The sequence below is a fragment of the Saimiri boliviensis genome, chromosome 4 (genome assembly GCF_048565385.1).
Source record: "Saimiri boliviensis isolate mSaiBol1 chromosome 4, mSaiBol1.pri, whole genome shotgun sequence".
NCBI classification, from domain to species: domain Eukaryota; kingdom Metazoa; phylum Chordata; class Mammalia; order Primates; family Cebidae; genus Saimiri; species Saimiri boliviensis.
In genome coordinates, this window is record NC_133452.1 from 5,045,456 (window position 1) to 5,064,481 (window position 19,026).

The 19,026-nt window shown below is 37.0% G+C and overlaps 1 protein-coding gene across 12 annotated transcripts in view; it reads left to right on the forward strand.

Moving 5' to 3' along the window:
- Positions 1–19,026, forward strand: part of PDE10A (phosphodiesterase 10A) — a 656,074-nt gene that overhangs the window by 431,544 nt on the left and 205,504 nt on the right. For 11 of the 12 annotated variants that reach the window (XM_074397164.1, XM_074397168.1, XM_074397166.1 and 8 more), the window contains one exon: positions 13,432–13,560. In XM_074397164.1, the coding sequence (XP_074253265.1) occupies positions 13,432–13,560 (129 nt within the window). The remainder of the gene's footprint in view (positions 1–13,431; positions 13,561–19,026) is intronic. The other variant, XM_074397173.1, reaches the window with a different exon arrangement.

A 19,026-nucleotide genomic window follows, 5' to 3' on the forward strand; every position in this document is an offset into this window, starting at 1 on the left:
CTTTGGTCTTTGACGTTGGTGACCTTTGGATGGGGTCTCTGAATGGACGTCCTTTCTGTTGATGTTGAAACTACTACTTTCTGTTTGTTAGTTTTCCTTCTAACAGTCAGGTCCCTCTGCTGTAGCTCTGCTGGAGTTTGCTGGAGGTCCACTCTAGACCCTGCTTGCCTGGGAATCACCTGCGGTGGCTACAGAACAGAAAAGATTGCTGCTTGTTTCTTCCTCTGCTGCTTGTAGCTTCCTGCCAGAAGGATACCTGCCAGATGCCAGCCAGCACTCTCCTGTATGAGGTGTTTCCCAGTCAGGATACATAGGGATCAGGGAGCCACTTGAGGAGGCAGTCTGTCCCTTATTGGAGCTCGAGTGCTGTGCTGGGAGAGCCCTTGCTCCCTTCAGAGCTGCCAGGAAGGGACATTTCCTGAACCCACAACCACCCCTTTCCCAGGTGCTCTGTCCCAGGAAGGAAGGGGCTTTATTTATAAGTCCCTGACGGGCTTCTTTCAGAGATGCCCTGCCCTGCAAGAAGGGAGTCTGGTGAGTCTGCCTGCGGAGGCCTTGATGAGCTGCTGTGGGCTCCACCCAGTTGCTATGTAAACTTCTCAGCAACTTTGTTTACAGGCGTGGTTAAAACCCTACCCCAGCCTCAGCAATGGCGGACGCCCCTCCGTGCACTGAGATCGAATGTCCCAGGTCCAGCTCAGACTGCTGTCCTAGCTGCGAGAATTTCAAGCCAGTGGATCTTAGCTTGCTGGTCTTTGTGAGGGTGGGACCTGCCAAGCCAGATCCCTTGGCTCCCTGCCTTCAGCCTCCTTTTTTAGGGGAATGAGTGGTGTCTCGCTGGTGTTCCAGGTGCCACTAAGGTATGAGGAAAAAATGAAACAAAACTGCTGCGGCTAAAACAGCCACCCAGTTTTGTGCTGGTGTTGAAGGCACTGAGGGAATCTCCTGGTCTGCGGGTTGTGAAGACCATGGGAAAAACACAGTATGTGAACCAGAATATTGGGAAAAGTCCCTAATGGCTTCTCTTGGCTTAGACAGGGAGTACTCCGGCCCCTTGTGCTTTCCGGGTGAGGCGATGCTCCACCCTGCTTCTGCTCGCCTTCCTTGGGCTGCACCCAACTGTCTAATCAGTACCAATGAGATGGACCTGGTACCTCGGTTGGAAATGCGAAGATCACTTGCCTTCTGCCTTGCTCTCGCTGGCAACTGCGGATTGGAGCTGTTCCTATTTGGCCATCTTGCTATCTTTAGAATATAAGCCATTTTAACTGGGGTGAGATGACACCTCATTGTAGTTTCGATTTGCATTTCTCTGATGATCAGTAATTTTGAACATCTTTTCATTTGCCTGTTTGCCATTTGTTTGTCTTCTTTTGAGAAATGTCTGTTTAAATATTTTGGCCTTTGTTCGACTGGATTATTATATATATTTTTCCTATAGAGTTGTTTGAACTCCTTATACGTTCTGGTTATTCATCTCTTGTCAGAGGAGTAGTTTGCAAATAGTTTTTCCCATTCCGTGGGTTGTGTCTTCACTTTGTTGGTTGTATTCTTTACTGGGCAGAAGCTTTTGAACTTGATGTGATTCCATTTATCCATGTTTACTTTGGTTGCCTACACTTATGGGTTATTGCTCAAGAAATTTAACTGACTTTCTTAAGGAGAACAGCCTATATTTGAGCATCTGGTGACTCAGAACCCCCAGTCTTCCACTGAGTTACTGTAGAGCTGGAACTGTATTTATGCTAAAGGGATGGGAGCACTCAATCCTTTATATGGCATAAACTATGCCTAAATGTTTGTCTGCATTTGAGATTTCACTGTGGAGATTGGTTTTCTGAATCACCGAAAGGGTATATTTTGGTGGGTTTAAGCTTACCCTTAAGAATTCTATAAAATAATATTTTTCATGCTGGGTATGGTGGCTCACACCTGTAATCCCAGCACTTTGGGAGGTGGAGGTGGGCAGATAGCCTGAGGTCAGGAGTTCTAGACTAGCCTGGCTAACATGGGGAAACCCTGTCTCTACTAAAAATACAAAAATTGGCCAGGCATGGTGACAGACGCCTGTAATCCCAGCTACTCGGGAGGCTGAGCCAGCAGTATCACTTGAACCCAGGAGGCGGAGGTTGCATTGAGCTGAGCTCCTGCGATTGCACTCTAGCCTGCGTGACAAGAGCCAGACTTCATTTCACACACAAAAAAGGTTTTTTCATATTTAGATTATCACTTTGAGCAGCTCAAGTTTGTGGTTGACTTTCTCAGTTAAAAGAACCTTTGATTTTTGTCCTTAGGAGAGAAAGCAAGTAATTAATTTCACTTTGGTTTAGAAATATAGCAGTATGGAACTTATCTTCTGATAAATGCAAATTATGAATGTTGGAAACAATGCCTTCTCTGCAGCTAAGGCACCCCTTGGGCTGTTAATCACATGAAATAGGTAATCGATTATGTAAGACAGAATGCTGGCAGTATATTAAACCAAGGTTCGTTAAATGACTGCTTTCTATGTCATAGGCCAGTTCTCTTTCAGTGGGAATGTACTTGGATGGAAAGAAATTACTTAGTTGATATATTTGGGGACAAGGATCATATAAGGCATTTGTTTTTACTTTACTTCCTGTGTTTCCTTCTTGGTTAAAAAGAGTGGTATCAGTATTGGTCTGTGGAGTTAACCAAAATCTAAAGCAACATCTTATCTCTTTGTTTCTAACAAAACTTTAAAGTTATTTTAATGACAGTGAAAACTGATGACATCTGTCACCTGGATAATCTCCATTCATTTCATATAAAAAACTTTGCCTTTAAGAAAAAAGGCCCCTCCCAAAGAAATTTAGAGCCTATCTATCCCTTATTCAGTAAATGGTTAGAAGGAACTGCTATATAAATTATGCTCATAAATTGTTACATAAAGGTTGGCATATTACATATTAAACTCTTTAGATGAAAAAAGGAAAGTGAAGATAGAAGTAAGAGAAAGAAAAGAATCTCATCTGGGCTTGGGCAGGAACGAATGGGAATTTAGGTAGATACAGCAGGCTGTGAGTGCGAGGGGGCGACTCTTGTTCAGGTACTTGTAGGATTTGGGATTCCTGGTGAGTCTGTCTGTGATCTTGTGAACTAGGCAGTTTCAGCAAACAAACCTATACCACTCCCTTGTTAGTATTCTGTGAAATCATACAAGACAAAGAACTACTAATTGGTTAATTCAATTGATGGTAGTCTCTGTTTGGGGTCCTCAGGATTACTCCTAAATTTGGTGGTTTGCTGGAAGTACTCACAGGACTGGACATGTAGTTGTACTCAAGGCCGCACTTGATTAGAGCTAAAGGATACAAAGCACAGTCTGCAAATCCAGACCTCGTACAGGCTTCCGAGGACACCTTAATTCCTCCAGCAGTGGGTGAAATCCAGGAGAGACCTGGCATAGGCTTCTGAGGACACCTTAATTTCTCCAGCAGTGGGTGAAATCCAGGAGAGACTTGGCACAGGCTTCCCAGGACACCTTAATTCCTCCAGCAATGACTTTTGACAATGTGTGTCTAGTGTTGTCTACAAGGGAAGCGTATTATAGACTCAATACCCAGTCTTCTTACTGGGTTTGGTCATGTAGGACCCTCTGCCTGGCATGTTCTAAACTTTCAGCCTCCGGAAGGAATGCAGGTGTTCAGCATGAACCCATATTGTTTGTACAAACAGTCTAGGCACAGCGGCCTGGCCTTCAGTTAACTGCTGACCGGCGAACACCTCCAGAGTCAAAGTCCTTGATGCCAGCTGAGGGCTGACCTTGCAAGCAGCCTCTCTAAGGAGAGCACTGTCAGGTCTGCTGCATTAACCCTTTTTCCACCCAGAGCCAGGCACTGTGCTATGTGGAGAATGAGACAGATCATGGAGTTTATAGTCTGGCTGAAGAGGCTGAAGTCTAATTAAAGTTCCTACGAATAAGTAGGAGATTTCAGCTTGTGATTCATGTCTTGAAGTGTAAGAGCAGGGTATAATGCGAGCATAGTCTAGCAGTGCAGTGAGAGGAGAGCGCGTGGTCACTGAAGGTGGCTCCAGTGAACCTGCCTTTCAGTTAGCTGAATGTCTCACTCAGCTGTAAGAGTAGAGGGCATTGAGGGCAGATAGCAGCAAAGATCGTGAATGAAGAGGGGGAAAGAAGGGCTTGGCATGCTGGAGGAATGAAATGGGGAAGCATGGGGCTAAGAGGCGTCATTGCACTGACATTTCACGTTCCATCCTACAATTAGACTGATTTTCAGCACTAGTTGGGACTCCAGGGGGCTTCTGCTGCAAATACCTCTTTCCACCTGTTTATCAAAGCCTGAGATTGGCAGTCAGATTTTTCAATTTATAATTTGAAGTAAATGTGTAAAATGTAACTCCAAATTGGAGGTAGCCCTGACCAATAACACTCCTGTTAAAATATACTAAGCTCAGACAGGAGGAAGTGTGAAGAAACAGAAGGCAGTTTGGCCTTAAGAGCTGACATCTTGCACTTGTATTTTCACTCCAACCTTAATTTTTGCTTCTGTGGCCAGTAAAACACTACTACATATTTAACTGCTCTGTGTTTCCTTTTCATGTTTTATATTCTGGGGATTATAATTCGTTTGTTCAGTAAATGTTTTGAACATTTATTTACTGTGTGTCACATACTTTATTCTCTGAGGCTCAACTGGGCTAGTATGTGTAACGTGTGTGACATAGTATCTTACATTCAGAGAACATTCAAGATAGGCCAGCTGTTACTCACAAATGCTATTAGCTGTTTTATCTTTTTGGTAGGGAAGGAGGTGAAACACTTGGAGTATCGATGCAGGAGAGGGAAATACAGAGAAGGAGGTGTAGACAGTTGAATGTTGGGATTCTGAAGGCAAACTTACATGATTTTAAAGTCATCCATCTGCTGATCTTCATTTGCTTTTGGACAGATAAGGGAAGGTTTTACATAGATGCATATGCATACAACCTAGAACAATTGTATGCAGGTTGGGAGAACACACGCAGTTACCAAGAGCATTGCTGTCAAGCAGTGTGGCAGCACCGCCCTGCTTATGTGATACAAGATACTTTTGTTTTAACTTGACATATTCTCTTAAGGTGCTAAAGTTATTTATACTAAAATATATATTAAGAGAATTTACTAGTGGTGTATGTTTGGAATTGTCTTTTGAAAGTAGTAAGAATTTTTAACGTAAATGTATATACATACTTACCTCTTGGTGCTTGGAAAATACGAAACCATCTCACGCTGTGGAAGGTCTATAAAATTCCTGGATTTTCCTTTCACTGAACATTTCGGTTGTGGGAGGATGTCCTCTCTGCTCATGAAGCCCATTGGTGTTACAGACGCCTTGTTTCCTAGGGCTTCTGCCTGAAGTTCAGTTGTTATCTGACTTCCACAATTATTAATTCTAGTTTTGCCCCCTGAGTTTATAGATGGAAAAAAAATAAGAAATGATTAAACCAAAAATATCATACCTGTTTTACTTAATAACATGCAGGTTAACCAGCAATGACCATCAAGAATCTTGTGTTCTTCAAACTAAACATTTGTACTCATTCGCCCACTCCTCATGTGACATGCACTGCAGCCCCCTCATAGTTCAAGCTGTTCTTTGATAACTGAACTATTACAGTTCAGTAATTAATAGCATGAAAGGGTGGTATTTTCCCCCAAATCATCTTACAGCTGCCCTGACACTTTAAGAAGCTGAAAATGTTTTGCTTATTGTTCGTTTCTATACTAAACACAGAAGAAATTACAAAATTGAGATTATATGATAAATAAAAGATTATTGGCTACGTATTCCTTAGAATTTTTTTTTTAAATAAGGTTTTTCCTAACCTATCTGAGTTTAGTTACTTGAGATACTGAAAATTTAATTCATTTTCCCTTTCTGTGTTAGGGGAAGGATAGAGGGCTTGATAAGATACTTAATGGCGGAGGAAAGAATTCTTTTCGAACAAGAAGACGCGTTTTAGCGTATGTAAAAGCACTGTGATATGGAATTGCAGGACCCAGAACTCAGGTTTCAGGGGGCAGAGGTATAATGGGAGAGGAGGAATGGTATACTGGATACTTGCCATATGCTTTTGACTGGTTTTTAAAATTAATACAGATACAAAATTCGGATTTTTCTCCACAATTAAGATGGTAGAACTAATACTGAAAGAAATACTTTTCCCTAATTCTTACAATACAGTCCTTATTACCTATGGTTACTAATTTAACATTATTTCTTAGAATGAGTAAAACAGTAATTTTTAGATTTTGATTTGAAAGTAACTTTTAAAATAAAAAATTTCTATGGATATTAAGGTGTTAAGACTTCAGAAATAATGAAGGCTTTAGCTTATTATTAGGATAATGCTTTGTTACAAAGACACGTTTGAAGACATATTAGAAATGAACCTACATTTGTATCTAGTTGGTGATATAGTCACAGAGAGATGAATATTTCAAGTGACTTTAAAACATAGGGTGTCCGGGCACGGTGATGGCTCATGCCTGTAATCCCACCACTTTGGGAGAACGAGGCAGGCAGATCACGAGGTCGGGAGATTGAGACCAGCCTGGCTAACACGGTGAAACCCTGTTTCTAAAAATACAAAAAATTAACCGGTCGTTGTGGCAGGTCCTGTAGTCCCAGCTACTTGGGAAGCTGAGGCAGGAGAATTGCTTGAACTCAGGAGGCAGAGGTTGCAGTGAGCCAAGATTGCACCACTGCACTCTAGTCTGGGCTACAGAGTGAGACTCCATCTCAAAAAAGAAAAAAGAAAAAGAAAAAGAAAAAACCATAATAATGTGTATATTTGTAGTGATATATATCTTAAAGGATAAAGAAACTCACCTGATATGTTTGTTGTGTGATAGAGCAATGAATGATGATGTAATTTAGTTCCATTTTCCTGAAATTAAAATACTACTGTTTACTGAAAGGAACCAGAGATCCTGAGGAGAAATGTCTGAATCTACATCTGGGGCAGAAAATGATCAAAAGAAACCTAAAGTATCTTATCCTAGCAGACAGGACAGAAACTATTGAGACATATAGGTTCTTGTCAGAATGACTGAACTTGCTTGAAGAGACTCTTCTGACTGGCTGCAAGATGGGACAGTTTGAGCACCAGTTAAGGATAATAGTTACAGTGGAAGAAACGGATCAAATTTATTCAAATATGTGATCTAGTAGTAATACTATTATTTTTTAGTTGTTTACCCCTGGGAAAATGTTACTGTATCCACTCATTATTTTGAAAACTGGTGAACAAAGGGGAACAAATGTAGCATTTATCTTGTTTGATCTGGATGAACTGTCCCACTGGACAATTGCATGGTAGATAAAGTTAAGTTTCTCCTCATATTATTTCAGCTAATACATGAGGAAGGCAAGATAGAATGAGGAAAATCACCATTGTCAAGCCCCTCTGAATTAATCACTCAAGAGCCACTGATGCTGCTGACGTCATGAAAAGGAGAGAGAGCTAGATGACATGAGCTTCTGACAGACGTATGCAAAAGCACTGACCAAATTACTCTCTTCAGGCCTTGAGATCTGATGTCAATTTGCAGGAAATGCAGAGAGCAGAAGATCATGCTAACCCACACAGGGATAAAGTCAGAAAAATCCAGATCAAAGTCAACCACAGGATTAAAACCTGATCTATTCAAAAATAAGTTAGAATGGGGGAAAGTAAGAGATGGAGGGGCATATTACAGGACCCAAGATACCTAAGCATAATTTAAAAAATGAAATACCAAACTACTGCAACGTGTTGAATTTACTTATGTCCTAGTTCAGATCAACAACCTGTAAAAAAATACAAATAAAACTACTAGAGATTTAGAGCCTGGGTATTTTTTGATGGAATTTAAAAATAATAGGGCCAGGTGTGTTGAGTTATGCCTGTAATCCCAGAACTTTGGTAGGCCGAGGCAGGTGGATCACGAGGTCAGGAGTTCAAGACCAGCCTGGCTAAGATGGTAAAAGCCCACCTCTATTAAAAATACAAAAAAAAAAAAAATAGCCAGACATGGTAACAGGCACCTGTAATCCCAGCTACTCAGAAGGCTGAGGCAGAGAATCACTTGAACCCGGGAGGTGGAGGTTGCCAAGATCGCGCCACTGCCCTCCAGCCTGGACAACAGAGTAAGACTCTGTCTCAAAATAATAATAATTTATCTTTAGGTGTGATAGTAGCATTTGTGGTTAGAATAGTTTTATCTTTTAGAGATACATGTTGAAATGTATGAATATATTAAAGTACTTTCTGGGATTTGCTTCAAAATTATATGAGGGGAGAGTAGGGGGTAGAGATGGAGAATATTAACTATGAATTTGTAATTGTTGAAGCTGGCTCTTGAGTACACAGGGCTGTTATATTTTTTGCATGGTTTGATAAAAGTTTTAAATGTATATTTATACATATGTGTACATGTACAGAATCTTCATCTGAAAAAGAAAGTTGAATTTGTGGCTTGCAGAAAGCAAAAACCGAGCGTAATAACATGTTCCATTATCAGAAGTGCGTTAAGATTTCCGTAAAGACAGAAGAAAAGTAGCTTCAATACTACTATATTTAAAAAAAAATATAAAAAAATGCATCATTGTTGGTGTTATTTTGTTGCTGATACATTGCATTAGTATTTACGGAAACTGAAAACTGCCAATCATTTTTATTACTGCTCTATGGTTCAATGTCAAAATGTTGAAGTAGAGCTATAGATATGGCTTTAATCTATTTCGTTAAAAGAGATACTCAGCAAGAAAATAAAAGTTATTTCTTATCCAGCCCTCAGGTTGCCGGCTGAATTGTTAGCCACAGAAGCAATTATCTTTAATAAATACTTATCAGTCTTTATTATGCCATTTGTTATGTATCTTCAGGTCAGTGTTAAATCTTTTATTTTTTAAAATTAATTAATTAATTATTATTTTTTGAGACAAGGTCTCACTCTATCACCAGGCGCCAGGCTGGAGTGCAGTGGCGTGACCTTGGCTCACTGCAACCTCCGCCTCCTGGGTTCAAGCAATTCTCCTGCCTCAGCCTCCCGAGTAGCTGGGACTACAGGCATGTGCCACCACACCCAGCTAATTTTTTTGTATTTTTAGTAGAGATGGGGTTTCACCATGTTGGTCAGGGTGGTCTCGATCTCTTGACCTCATGATCCGCCTGCCTCGGCCTCCCAAAGTGCTGGGATTACAGGTGTGAGCCACCGCGCCCGGCCAGGTCAGTGTTAAATCTAACCACTACATGTATAACTCTGCTTTTCAGTTTGGTTTTGTTTAGATTGTAATTTTTCGTGACGTTCAGTAGGCACTTGCAAATTGCATTGTGAAAATTAATGAAATTCATCAGCTTTTCCTAACTTACCCTTATCATTTAGTCTATCAATACTCGTGTACTTCTCTTCCATCACTCATTAGTTTTAACCAGTCCTTGCCCATTAGTACTTCTGCCAGATGATGAAAAATGAAATAAAGATGAAAGTCAGTTTAATTAGTTTATCTGTTTGAACTGTGACAAAATGTTACATAGAAGAAAGGATGTAGTTTATTAGCAGGAATGTTGTATTTTAAAATACGCTCATCCAAATATACACAATTACCTTGGAATAGTTATCTGTATTAGTCTATGTGATTTACTGGTGGCAAATTTTAAATCATAGCCTATTCCAAGCTTATGCATTTTCTGTTCTTATCCTAAATTTAGCTGTTTCTTCTTGGAGCCTTGGTTCCTTTTATTGTAGACAACTGATATTAGAAACCAAACTCTGGGTGCCATATGTATGCAATTACACTGGAATATTGTTGCTTCTAGGCCCTTTCAACTAACACAGCAAAGCAAGACTTGTGTGTATTAACTAGGTATACACATCTACATATTCTTATATGTGACTATTTTTAGTATTCCTATATGTAGTTACTTTTACTTGTATTGTCATACATGAGTTCACTGATAGCTCCAATTCGAATTCATTACCACATGGATCATTATGAACTCTTCCTTTTTTTTAATCTGTAACATCCCACTCTACCGTTGAGAAATCTTGATTCCACCATCTACTACTCATTTGTTTAATTGGCCAGTGTTAAACTGTACCCTCCTGGGATAACAACTTTTTCAACTGGAGTATGGTGCTTCTGTAATGTTTATTTTGCATTTGGACTCACAGACCCCACTTATTTTCAAAGTTATACAGGTTAGCACCTTGTCTTCTGCCACCCCCTTGAAGGAAGTTGTTTTATGCATGTGTAATACATTTAGATTCTTTTGTTGCATTATGTTTTCCATCCTGAGAGCCCCTGACCTTGTAAGTGATTTTTAAAAGTTACGTACATGATAGTTTATTCTTTGTGCTATAAAGTTCTACAGATATTTGGCAAATGCATAGTGTCATGTATTCATCATTATAGTGTCTTACAGAATAGTTTCATCATCCTAAAAGGTCCCCTGTACTTTACCCATTCATAATTTGTCCTTTTCCCTGGAACTCTTGGCAGTCACTGATCTTTTACCACCTCCACAGCTTATGCCTTTTCTCCAGTGTTATATAGTTAGAATTACATAATATATATCCTTGTTAGACTTTTTTTCTCATAGTAAAATACATTTAAGACTCATTCATGTTACTTCATGGCTTGTTAGCTCATATCTTTTTAGTGCAAAGTATTTAGTTGTATGGATGTATCACAGTTTGTTTATCCATTTGTGTATTGAAGGACATCTTGATTGCTTCCAGATTTGGGTGGTTATGAGTAAAGCTGCCAAAAACATTCACATGCAGGTTTCTGTGTGGACATAAGTCTTCACATCCATTGGGTAAATGCTTACTAGTATGATTTTTGGGTCATACAGAAAGACTATATTTAGCTTGGTAAGAAACTGCCAGTCTTTCAAAGTCACTGTAGCATTTTGCATCCTTACCAGGATTAAATGAGAATTTTTGTTGCTTTGTATCCATGCCAACAATTGCTACTGTCAATTTTTTTTTTTTTTAAATTTCAGCCATTCTAATAGGTGTGTAGTGGAATCTCATTTTTGTTTTAAATTTAGTTCCAGATTAACAAATGATCATCTTTTTAAATATTTATTGCCATATCTATATCTTCTTTACTGAAGTGACTGTTCAGATCTTTGGGCTCATTTTTCAGTTGGGTTGATTATTTTCTTATTGTTGAGTTTAAAGAGTTTCTTTGTTTTGGATGCATGTCTTTGATATGTAATTTGGCAAATATGACTTGTACAGTAATGTGCTAAGATGAAATGAGATGACTAGGAGGAATGAGTCAGTTATTACCATATTTTTCAGCCTCAGTTTCTGAGAAAATGGAGAATAATGGTAACACAAAAAGGAAAACCAAGAATTAAAATCTCTTTGGGAAGAAGTATGAAGGAGATAACTCACGTAGTTTTGACTTAAGATGGTGCTTAAGGTGATGGGAAAACAGCTAGACTGGAGATTAAAAATATGTTAAGATACTTGATTTAGATTTTGGTGTCATCATTATTGATTGTTGAAGAGAAAGCAGAATTCAAGAGCAATTAGAAAGTTAGGACAAGAATTCTATAGCTGTGTCATGGAAATGATAGAAGAAAATATTATGAAGGAATCAAGTATTGAATATGGAGGACATAAAGAGAGTATGAAATTTGCTTTATCTGTCTTCTCAAAGGTCAAGTATGCTATCAGGTTACTATAGTATCCTGCACCTTTTGTTTCTAGGGACTATAATTTGCTGTCTTAGGAGAACACTTACTTTATTGAGTCAATTATCTTTAGCATTTTATGGAATTTCTTACACTGAATTTTACACCACTGGGGCTCTTCTGCAGGGTGAATATAGCCAGGGGTCTCATTTTCATTTATATTCTACAACTCTGTGTGTGTGTGTTTGTGTGTGTGTGTGTGTGTGTGTGTTTGATTAAGTACAAATTTCACTGAAAGAAGTCATTTTCCTTTTCAGTTACAGCATTCTGTTGCAGAATTCTAACAGTTGTGACTTTAGTTCCCAGCAGAATTAATTAAAACATATGAATTCTCTGCTTTGTCTGTTTGGGAAAACATACAGCTTTCTTTCTGGAGTCATAAAGATATGCTTTCTTCTTTTCTTTCTCAGAGTGCAATTTTTCATTGCCTTTTTTTTTTTTAACCTAACAATCTCTAAAAAGGGTAATTTATTCAAATAATTCCTAGAAAATATATAGTAATAAAAATAATTACCATCACTGAAGGATAATTATTCAAAGCCTGTTTGTGTTTGGGTTAGTGAAATGGCATACCAATACAAAGCACCAAACTGAAAAAATATACTTTATATGTGAGATATGAAAACATGTGAAAGTACTTTGGCTGGGTGCGGTGGCTCACGCCTGTAATCCCAGCACTTTGGGAGGCTGAGGCAGGCAGATCACAAGGTCAAGAGATTGAGACCATCCTGGTCAACAGGGTGAAACCCCGTCTCTACTAAAAATACAAAAAATTAGCTGGGCATGGTGGTGCGTGCCTGTGATCCCAGCTACTCAGGAGGCTGAGACAGGAGAATTGCCTGAACCCAGGAGGTGGAGGTTGCAGTGAGCCAAGATCGCGCCATTGCACTCCAGCCTGGGTAACAAGAATGAAACTCTGTCTCCAAAAAAAAAAGAAAGTACTTTGTTTGAAAATCTTATGTATATTCAGAACTTATCATTAGACTATGAAAACCATTTCAGTGAAGCTGACTGCACACACAGAATATTAATGAACCAACGTCAAGATTATTCTGAACTGAACATTAGTTATGCCACTGGGTTTAATGCCTTTGAGAAAAAGTAGGGATTTGTGTTGTAAGGCAATAAAAGATAAGAATTTATTAAATATTATTTTAGCACCTATAATGTTCTAGTGCTACATTTTCCTGTTTACTACTCTTGCTAGAGTTTCACCTGCTTTGTCCACTAAATCTATGGTAACTATATACTGAAAAATTAAGTACTCTGTAGGCCTTAATGTACAGCATTTGATCATGGCATTGATTTGTATGTAACTCTGAAGGTTATTGTTAGAAAACAGCTATGTAACATGATGTAATATTTTTAGTTTAAAGTTGCTAAACTTTTTTATTATGGTCACACATACACACACTCACACATGAAAAATGCTTTTTTAACCATTTTAAATGCTGTTTTAAGCATATACTTCAATGACATTACGTATATTCGTAATGTTGGGCAATATTCACCTATCTGGTTCTGAAGCTTTATTGTGATTCCCAATAGAAACTCTACCCATTAAGCAGCAACCTCCCCTTCCCGCTCTTTCCAGCCCTCTCTCCGTTAGATTAGAGGTCGCTGGGTCTTAGCATAGCATGTTGTTATACTATAACTTTCATCTATATGAAGATGTTGTATAGGTGAATTTTATTCTTTTCAATTCTTTTACAGGCTTGACCGATGAAAAAGTGAAGGCATATCTTTCTCTTCACCCCCAGGTATTAGATGAATTTGTATCTGAAAGTGTTAGTGCAGAGACAGTAGAGAAATGGCTGAAGAGAAAGAACAACAAATCAGAAGGTAAGATCTCATTTTAAACCAGCTTTTACTATCTTATGGCAAAAGACCAAGCGTTTAATGTATTCTAGAGAGCGAAATATAAAGTAGACAAAAATTAACATTTTAATTCTATCAGACTTGTTCCATTTCAAAAGATAAAGTAAATTAAAGAAGAAATAAATACAAAAGAAAGATCCTTGGCTAATTAAAAGCAAAAACAGCAAATCTTGAGAACTCAGTTGATTTAGATACAGCCACATTGAAAAAATGCAGAAGTCAATATTATACTTGATTTTATTTAAGCATTATTTTTAGAGATTAGAAAAACATTATAAAATCATATTAAAATGTTATTACATTTCAAATATAAACATTACATTTTACAAAAGGAAGTCTTTTACAAAAATAAATCTTTTACAAAAAGAAGCCAATATAAAAACAATTTTTATATTGGGAAAGCACTGTGGACTTGGCATTTGACTTTCATTCATTCTTAGATTCCAGAAGATATGTCATGAGTAAGGTTTCAGTAAAAGCTTGTTGATCTAAATGCTCATGAAATGAGAAAATGAGTGGAGAACCACAGTTTTAGCTTTTGAGGTCCTGGCATTTGAAGCACATCGTGGTTTAAATTTTCTGCAAAGTAGCTTTCTATACTAGCAGTCCATTTGTGTGTTGTTCTGTTAGTCTCTGAAACACATGTTTATTTAATGCAGAGACTGCTTCAGAAGCGGTTATATTCAGAATAAAGAACTAGAAACCAAAGGGGATATAAAACCAAATAAATTCTTTCTCAGACTGAATGCATATTAATGTATTTGATTTTTTGATTTGAATATTGTAGTATAGTTTTTATTTTGTTTCAAATGGATTTATATTTGACTAAACTTGACTTATTTCTGTGAATTTTTTTTATTGTGGCAATTGATTTTATATGATTTTAACTGTGTAACTTTTTTAAAAAAATGTACTTTAAGTTATGGGGTACATGTGCAGAACATGCAGGTTTGTTGTATAACTTTTATATTAAAAACAAAAATACTATTTTGGGGGAAATTTTATTCATGTCTGAAGATGTTATCTTAAAGCTCTAAAATGTCTAATAACAGTGAATAAAAATTTATCATTATTATTAAAATCTTACAGTATTAGAAGTATAGTAATCTTCCTCACTAGCTTTTAAAGTTTCAGAAATTTTATTTTTTTATAGTGTTAAAGTTTTTAAAATGAGGGCTTTTGTGCTGAAATATGAAATAATTTTTAAAGTAAGTGTATATGAATGTGTTTGTCTATGTATGACTATAAGTGTAGATTGAGAGGGCGGGGAAGAGAGAAATAATAAATCAGAAACAAGCATTTTCTTCTCAATCTTGGCATTTAATATCAAGACTAACCTTAAAAATAGCTTGACATAGCATAATTTAGTTTTTATAAACCTCAGACATTTGAAGAGTTACATTGTTTGACACTTTCAAAAGTGTGGCTGAGTGTTGCTTAAGCACTTCATAAATAAAGATGCAAATTTCAGTATGCTATATAATGAGGGATAAAATAGTGTATGAAAATATGATCTTTGTGGGATATGAACTCGAATACAGGTCTTAGAAAATGAAAAATTTTACTTATTGTTGTAGTGCTACCATGAAAACGAACTCTTGAATTTTTATAAACACATCATTGTGTCATTTCCTATCTCCCAAATCTTTGTTTTCTATATCAATCAAATAATCCTTTATTGAACACATGTACAGAAGACTTAAACAATTACTAAGACTAGCGATGTGGAACTGAAATCCTGCCCAATTATTCTCCTTTCCACTTTACTTGTTTTTTTCCTTATAAGGAGGTGCTTTTTATTTGACCTTGCAGAGGGCTAGGGACTATGGAAAGAAGCTGGGTGAGATGTGACTTGGAGCTTACTATCTAGTTGTGGGAATAGACATAGAAACACAGCAGAGTGCACCAGTAGTAAGCAGGGATACAAGCAGTGGAAGTCTATAAAAATGAACCTTCAATGCCACTGGGCAGCCAAGGAAGAACCCTTCAGCCCATCTTCTGGAGGTGTTTATCGAAAGAATGTATGCCATCATATACGGCTTCACGTTCAGTGAAGTTCTGTAGCATGGCCCTTGACTACATGGAAACTGGACTTCCTTTCTTCCTCCTTTCTTCTTCCTTTCCTTCCTTCTTTCCTTTCTTCCTGTTACTTAAAAAAATATCCTCTTCTCTGGGTGCGGTGGCTCATTCCTGTAATCCCAGCACTTCGGGAGGTCAGAAGTGTGAGACTAGCCTGGCCAACACGGTGAAACTCTGTCTCTACTAAAAATAGAAAAATTAGCTAGGCATGGTGGCTCACACCTGTAATCCCAGCTATTTGGGAGGCTGAGGTGGGAGAACCACTTGAACCCGCGAGGTGGAGGTTGCAATGAGCAAAGATCGTGCTATTGAAGTCCAGCCTTGGCAATAGAGAGAGACTCTGTCTCAAAAAAAGAAAAAAAAAAAAGTCTGTTCTCAAGTGTCCCTTACTCTCCTTCTGCATTGCTTCACTGAAAACTTTTGAGGAAGAAAATTTTTGTGGGGAGGATTTTTCAGGGAGTGTTCTCATTTCCATGAGTTGAACCAGGAACAGAAACTGACAGATAGAACATAATTATAGAATAGCTTGTTAAAAATGAGACAAGCCTATCTCAATTCTTTCATTTGTGTCATTTAGAAAAAAAAATGAAGTAAAACTACTGTGTAACACACTACACTGTACCCTATAAATATGTACAATTATTATGTCAAAAATAATCATAAAAAACTGTAAGCAGTGTGAACACCGACGATATGTGATTTGAGTACATACTGATTTATATTTGGCTAAACTTGCAAAGGGAAGCTAAAGAATCATCAAGGGTCAAGCATCTGAATCTCGAAAGACTCATGAGACAATGTAAGACCAGTTTGAAGGCATGAACTGTGTGCATCGTAGTAGTTTTTTATTTCTCACATTTGAATGAATGCATAAATTAGGTAGGGTTAAATACTAAACCTCCAAGTGAAATAGCATGATGGTCGCTACATTTGTTTCTCATACTATGAGGACACAGAGCTATTTTTATGCTTCTCTCCCTCATAATCACTTAGTAACCTCTTGAGGAAAGATATTATACAATACTTATGTATGTACGTATGTATGCATGCATTGAGACAGAGCAGTGCTCTGTCACCCAGGCTGGAAGTGAAGTGGTATGCTCTCAGCTCACTGCAACCTCCACTTGTGATTCTCCTGCCTCAGCCTCCTGAGTAGCTGGTATTACAGATGTGCACCACCACGCCTGACTATTCTTTGTATTTTTTATTAGAGACAGGTTTCAGGTTGGCCAGGCAGGTCTCCAACTTCTGACCCCAAGTGATCTGCCCACCTAAGCCTCCCAGAGTGCTGGGATTGCAGGCATGCCGCACTACACCTGGCCAATACATATTCTTAAATCCCACAGGAACCTTCTGTTTTCATTCATTCAGCAAACTGTGTGTCAAGTTCTGTTAGGTACTGGGATTATTAAATTGTTAAAGCGTTCCTAAATATAGAAGGAAGGAGTTGTAATTTACTCCTTCTAGTTAGTCTGGCAGTGGGTTTAAGTGTAGTCAAAACTTGTAGCTTCCCTGTCAGGGAAGTCTTACAGAGAAAGGGGGTGATTACAGCGAGTTCGTGTAACATGAGAAGTCCTCAAAAATTTAAATTTCGAAAGTCTTTTGTTCTGTTATTTTCAGTTTAATTTTATTGCTTTCATAGCATTTTCATTTCAGATACCTAAAATTCTATCTATAGTTGAGAGGAAAATTGCCGTTTAAAGATTGATCTCTGAACCTAATTTCCAAACCACCATTTTTTCAGTATTTATATGGAAATTAGAGATTGCATTTATTTCTTTTATAACCCATTGTATTCATTTAGGGAATATATAAAAAATTCCTCAGAAAGCATTAAGGCTGATACATCTTCAATAAAATATAACTTCTAAGCAGAGTTTTAAACATGTTTCATCCAACAACTATAACTTCATTTTGAAAAAACTTAGGAAAAAAAGAAACTTATTTGGGTCATATATTGTCCCACTGAATGTTATATTTTTATGTAAAATAAAGTTGACAGTAAATTTGGCCCAGCTGGCACCTGTTAAGACTCAGATTACTAAATGATTTAACATTTATACAACTATATTTATACAGAGTATTAATATATTATTAAATAAACATTAGGATACAATGAAGGTCCATTCTTCTGCATTTCTTATAAGAATATTCTAAAATGGAAAACAATTTTTCATCACCAATGCCATTCCAATATTTCAGTTTTATAGAAGAAGAATCGTAACGTACCTGATAACCAGCAATGTCTCCTTTTGGCTCCTAATAAGAAATGGAAGTTAGCATGACTATATTTGATGTGTTTTGGTACTAGAATAATATTTAAAACAAGTGGATTAATTTCTTAACAACGTCAAATATAATTGTAACATTAATTTCTTAAAGGCAAGTTACTTAATATTCCAGAGGGTGATTGATGAACCCACAATCATTTAAAAATTATAAATAGAATGATACCTTCTGTGGTCAGTAATTTTTATTACTATAATTATATCTAAAATATTAAATAGTAGACCATATCACTATCATTGTACCTATAAATTCAAACAATTAATAATGAAAATATTTGTGTTGCCTGCTACCTTAAATTTTTTTCAACAAATAAATGAAGTTTTTTTACCCTCAAGTAATGGAGTTTTATTATATGTTTCTCTTTTCAATGATTCTAGAAGTGGGATTTAATTTTTATGCAAATAAAGCTGTTATTTTATTCTTAGAATAAGTAGGATTTAAATTATGCCCACTAAACCTACTATTTGATAGCCTAAAATTCAGATGAAATTGCATTTGTGTGGTTTAATATGTAACAGATGGTTTCTTTGCTAGTATATATAAGGTAGAAGGATATTAAATTAATGGGCCTAAATTACTTTGGCAAAAGATACAGTGTTAGAAGGTTTAATAAGTGGGATACTAATAAATAATATATTAACTCAGTGAATTTTTATGATAAAAAGCCACATTTTTGAAATGGTTTAGAACCTAATTTTGGACACTTTTCTCTTTTTCCTTCAGTTTCTTTGTCTCAAATATTGAAATTACATTTTCACATGGAATTTTTATATATTTTATTTATATTTTTTGGTAATGGAAACCAGAAAATGTGTTGAATGCTTTGATCTGAATTATAAATAAACATGAGTCCACCATCTGGTAACTAAAAAGGAGATAAAGTTGATATGAATTCATCTATAAAGAGTTATTTGGCATATTCCATTATTTCTGTTAATTGTGTGTTCGAATTACCATAAAGACGGATCTTTCATATTTCCATATTTTAAAATTTTTAATTATTATGAATACATAGTAATTATACATATTTATGAGGTACAGGTGATATTTGATACAAGAATA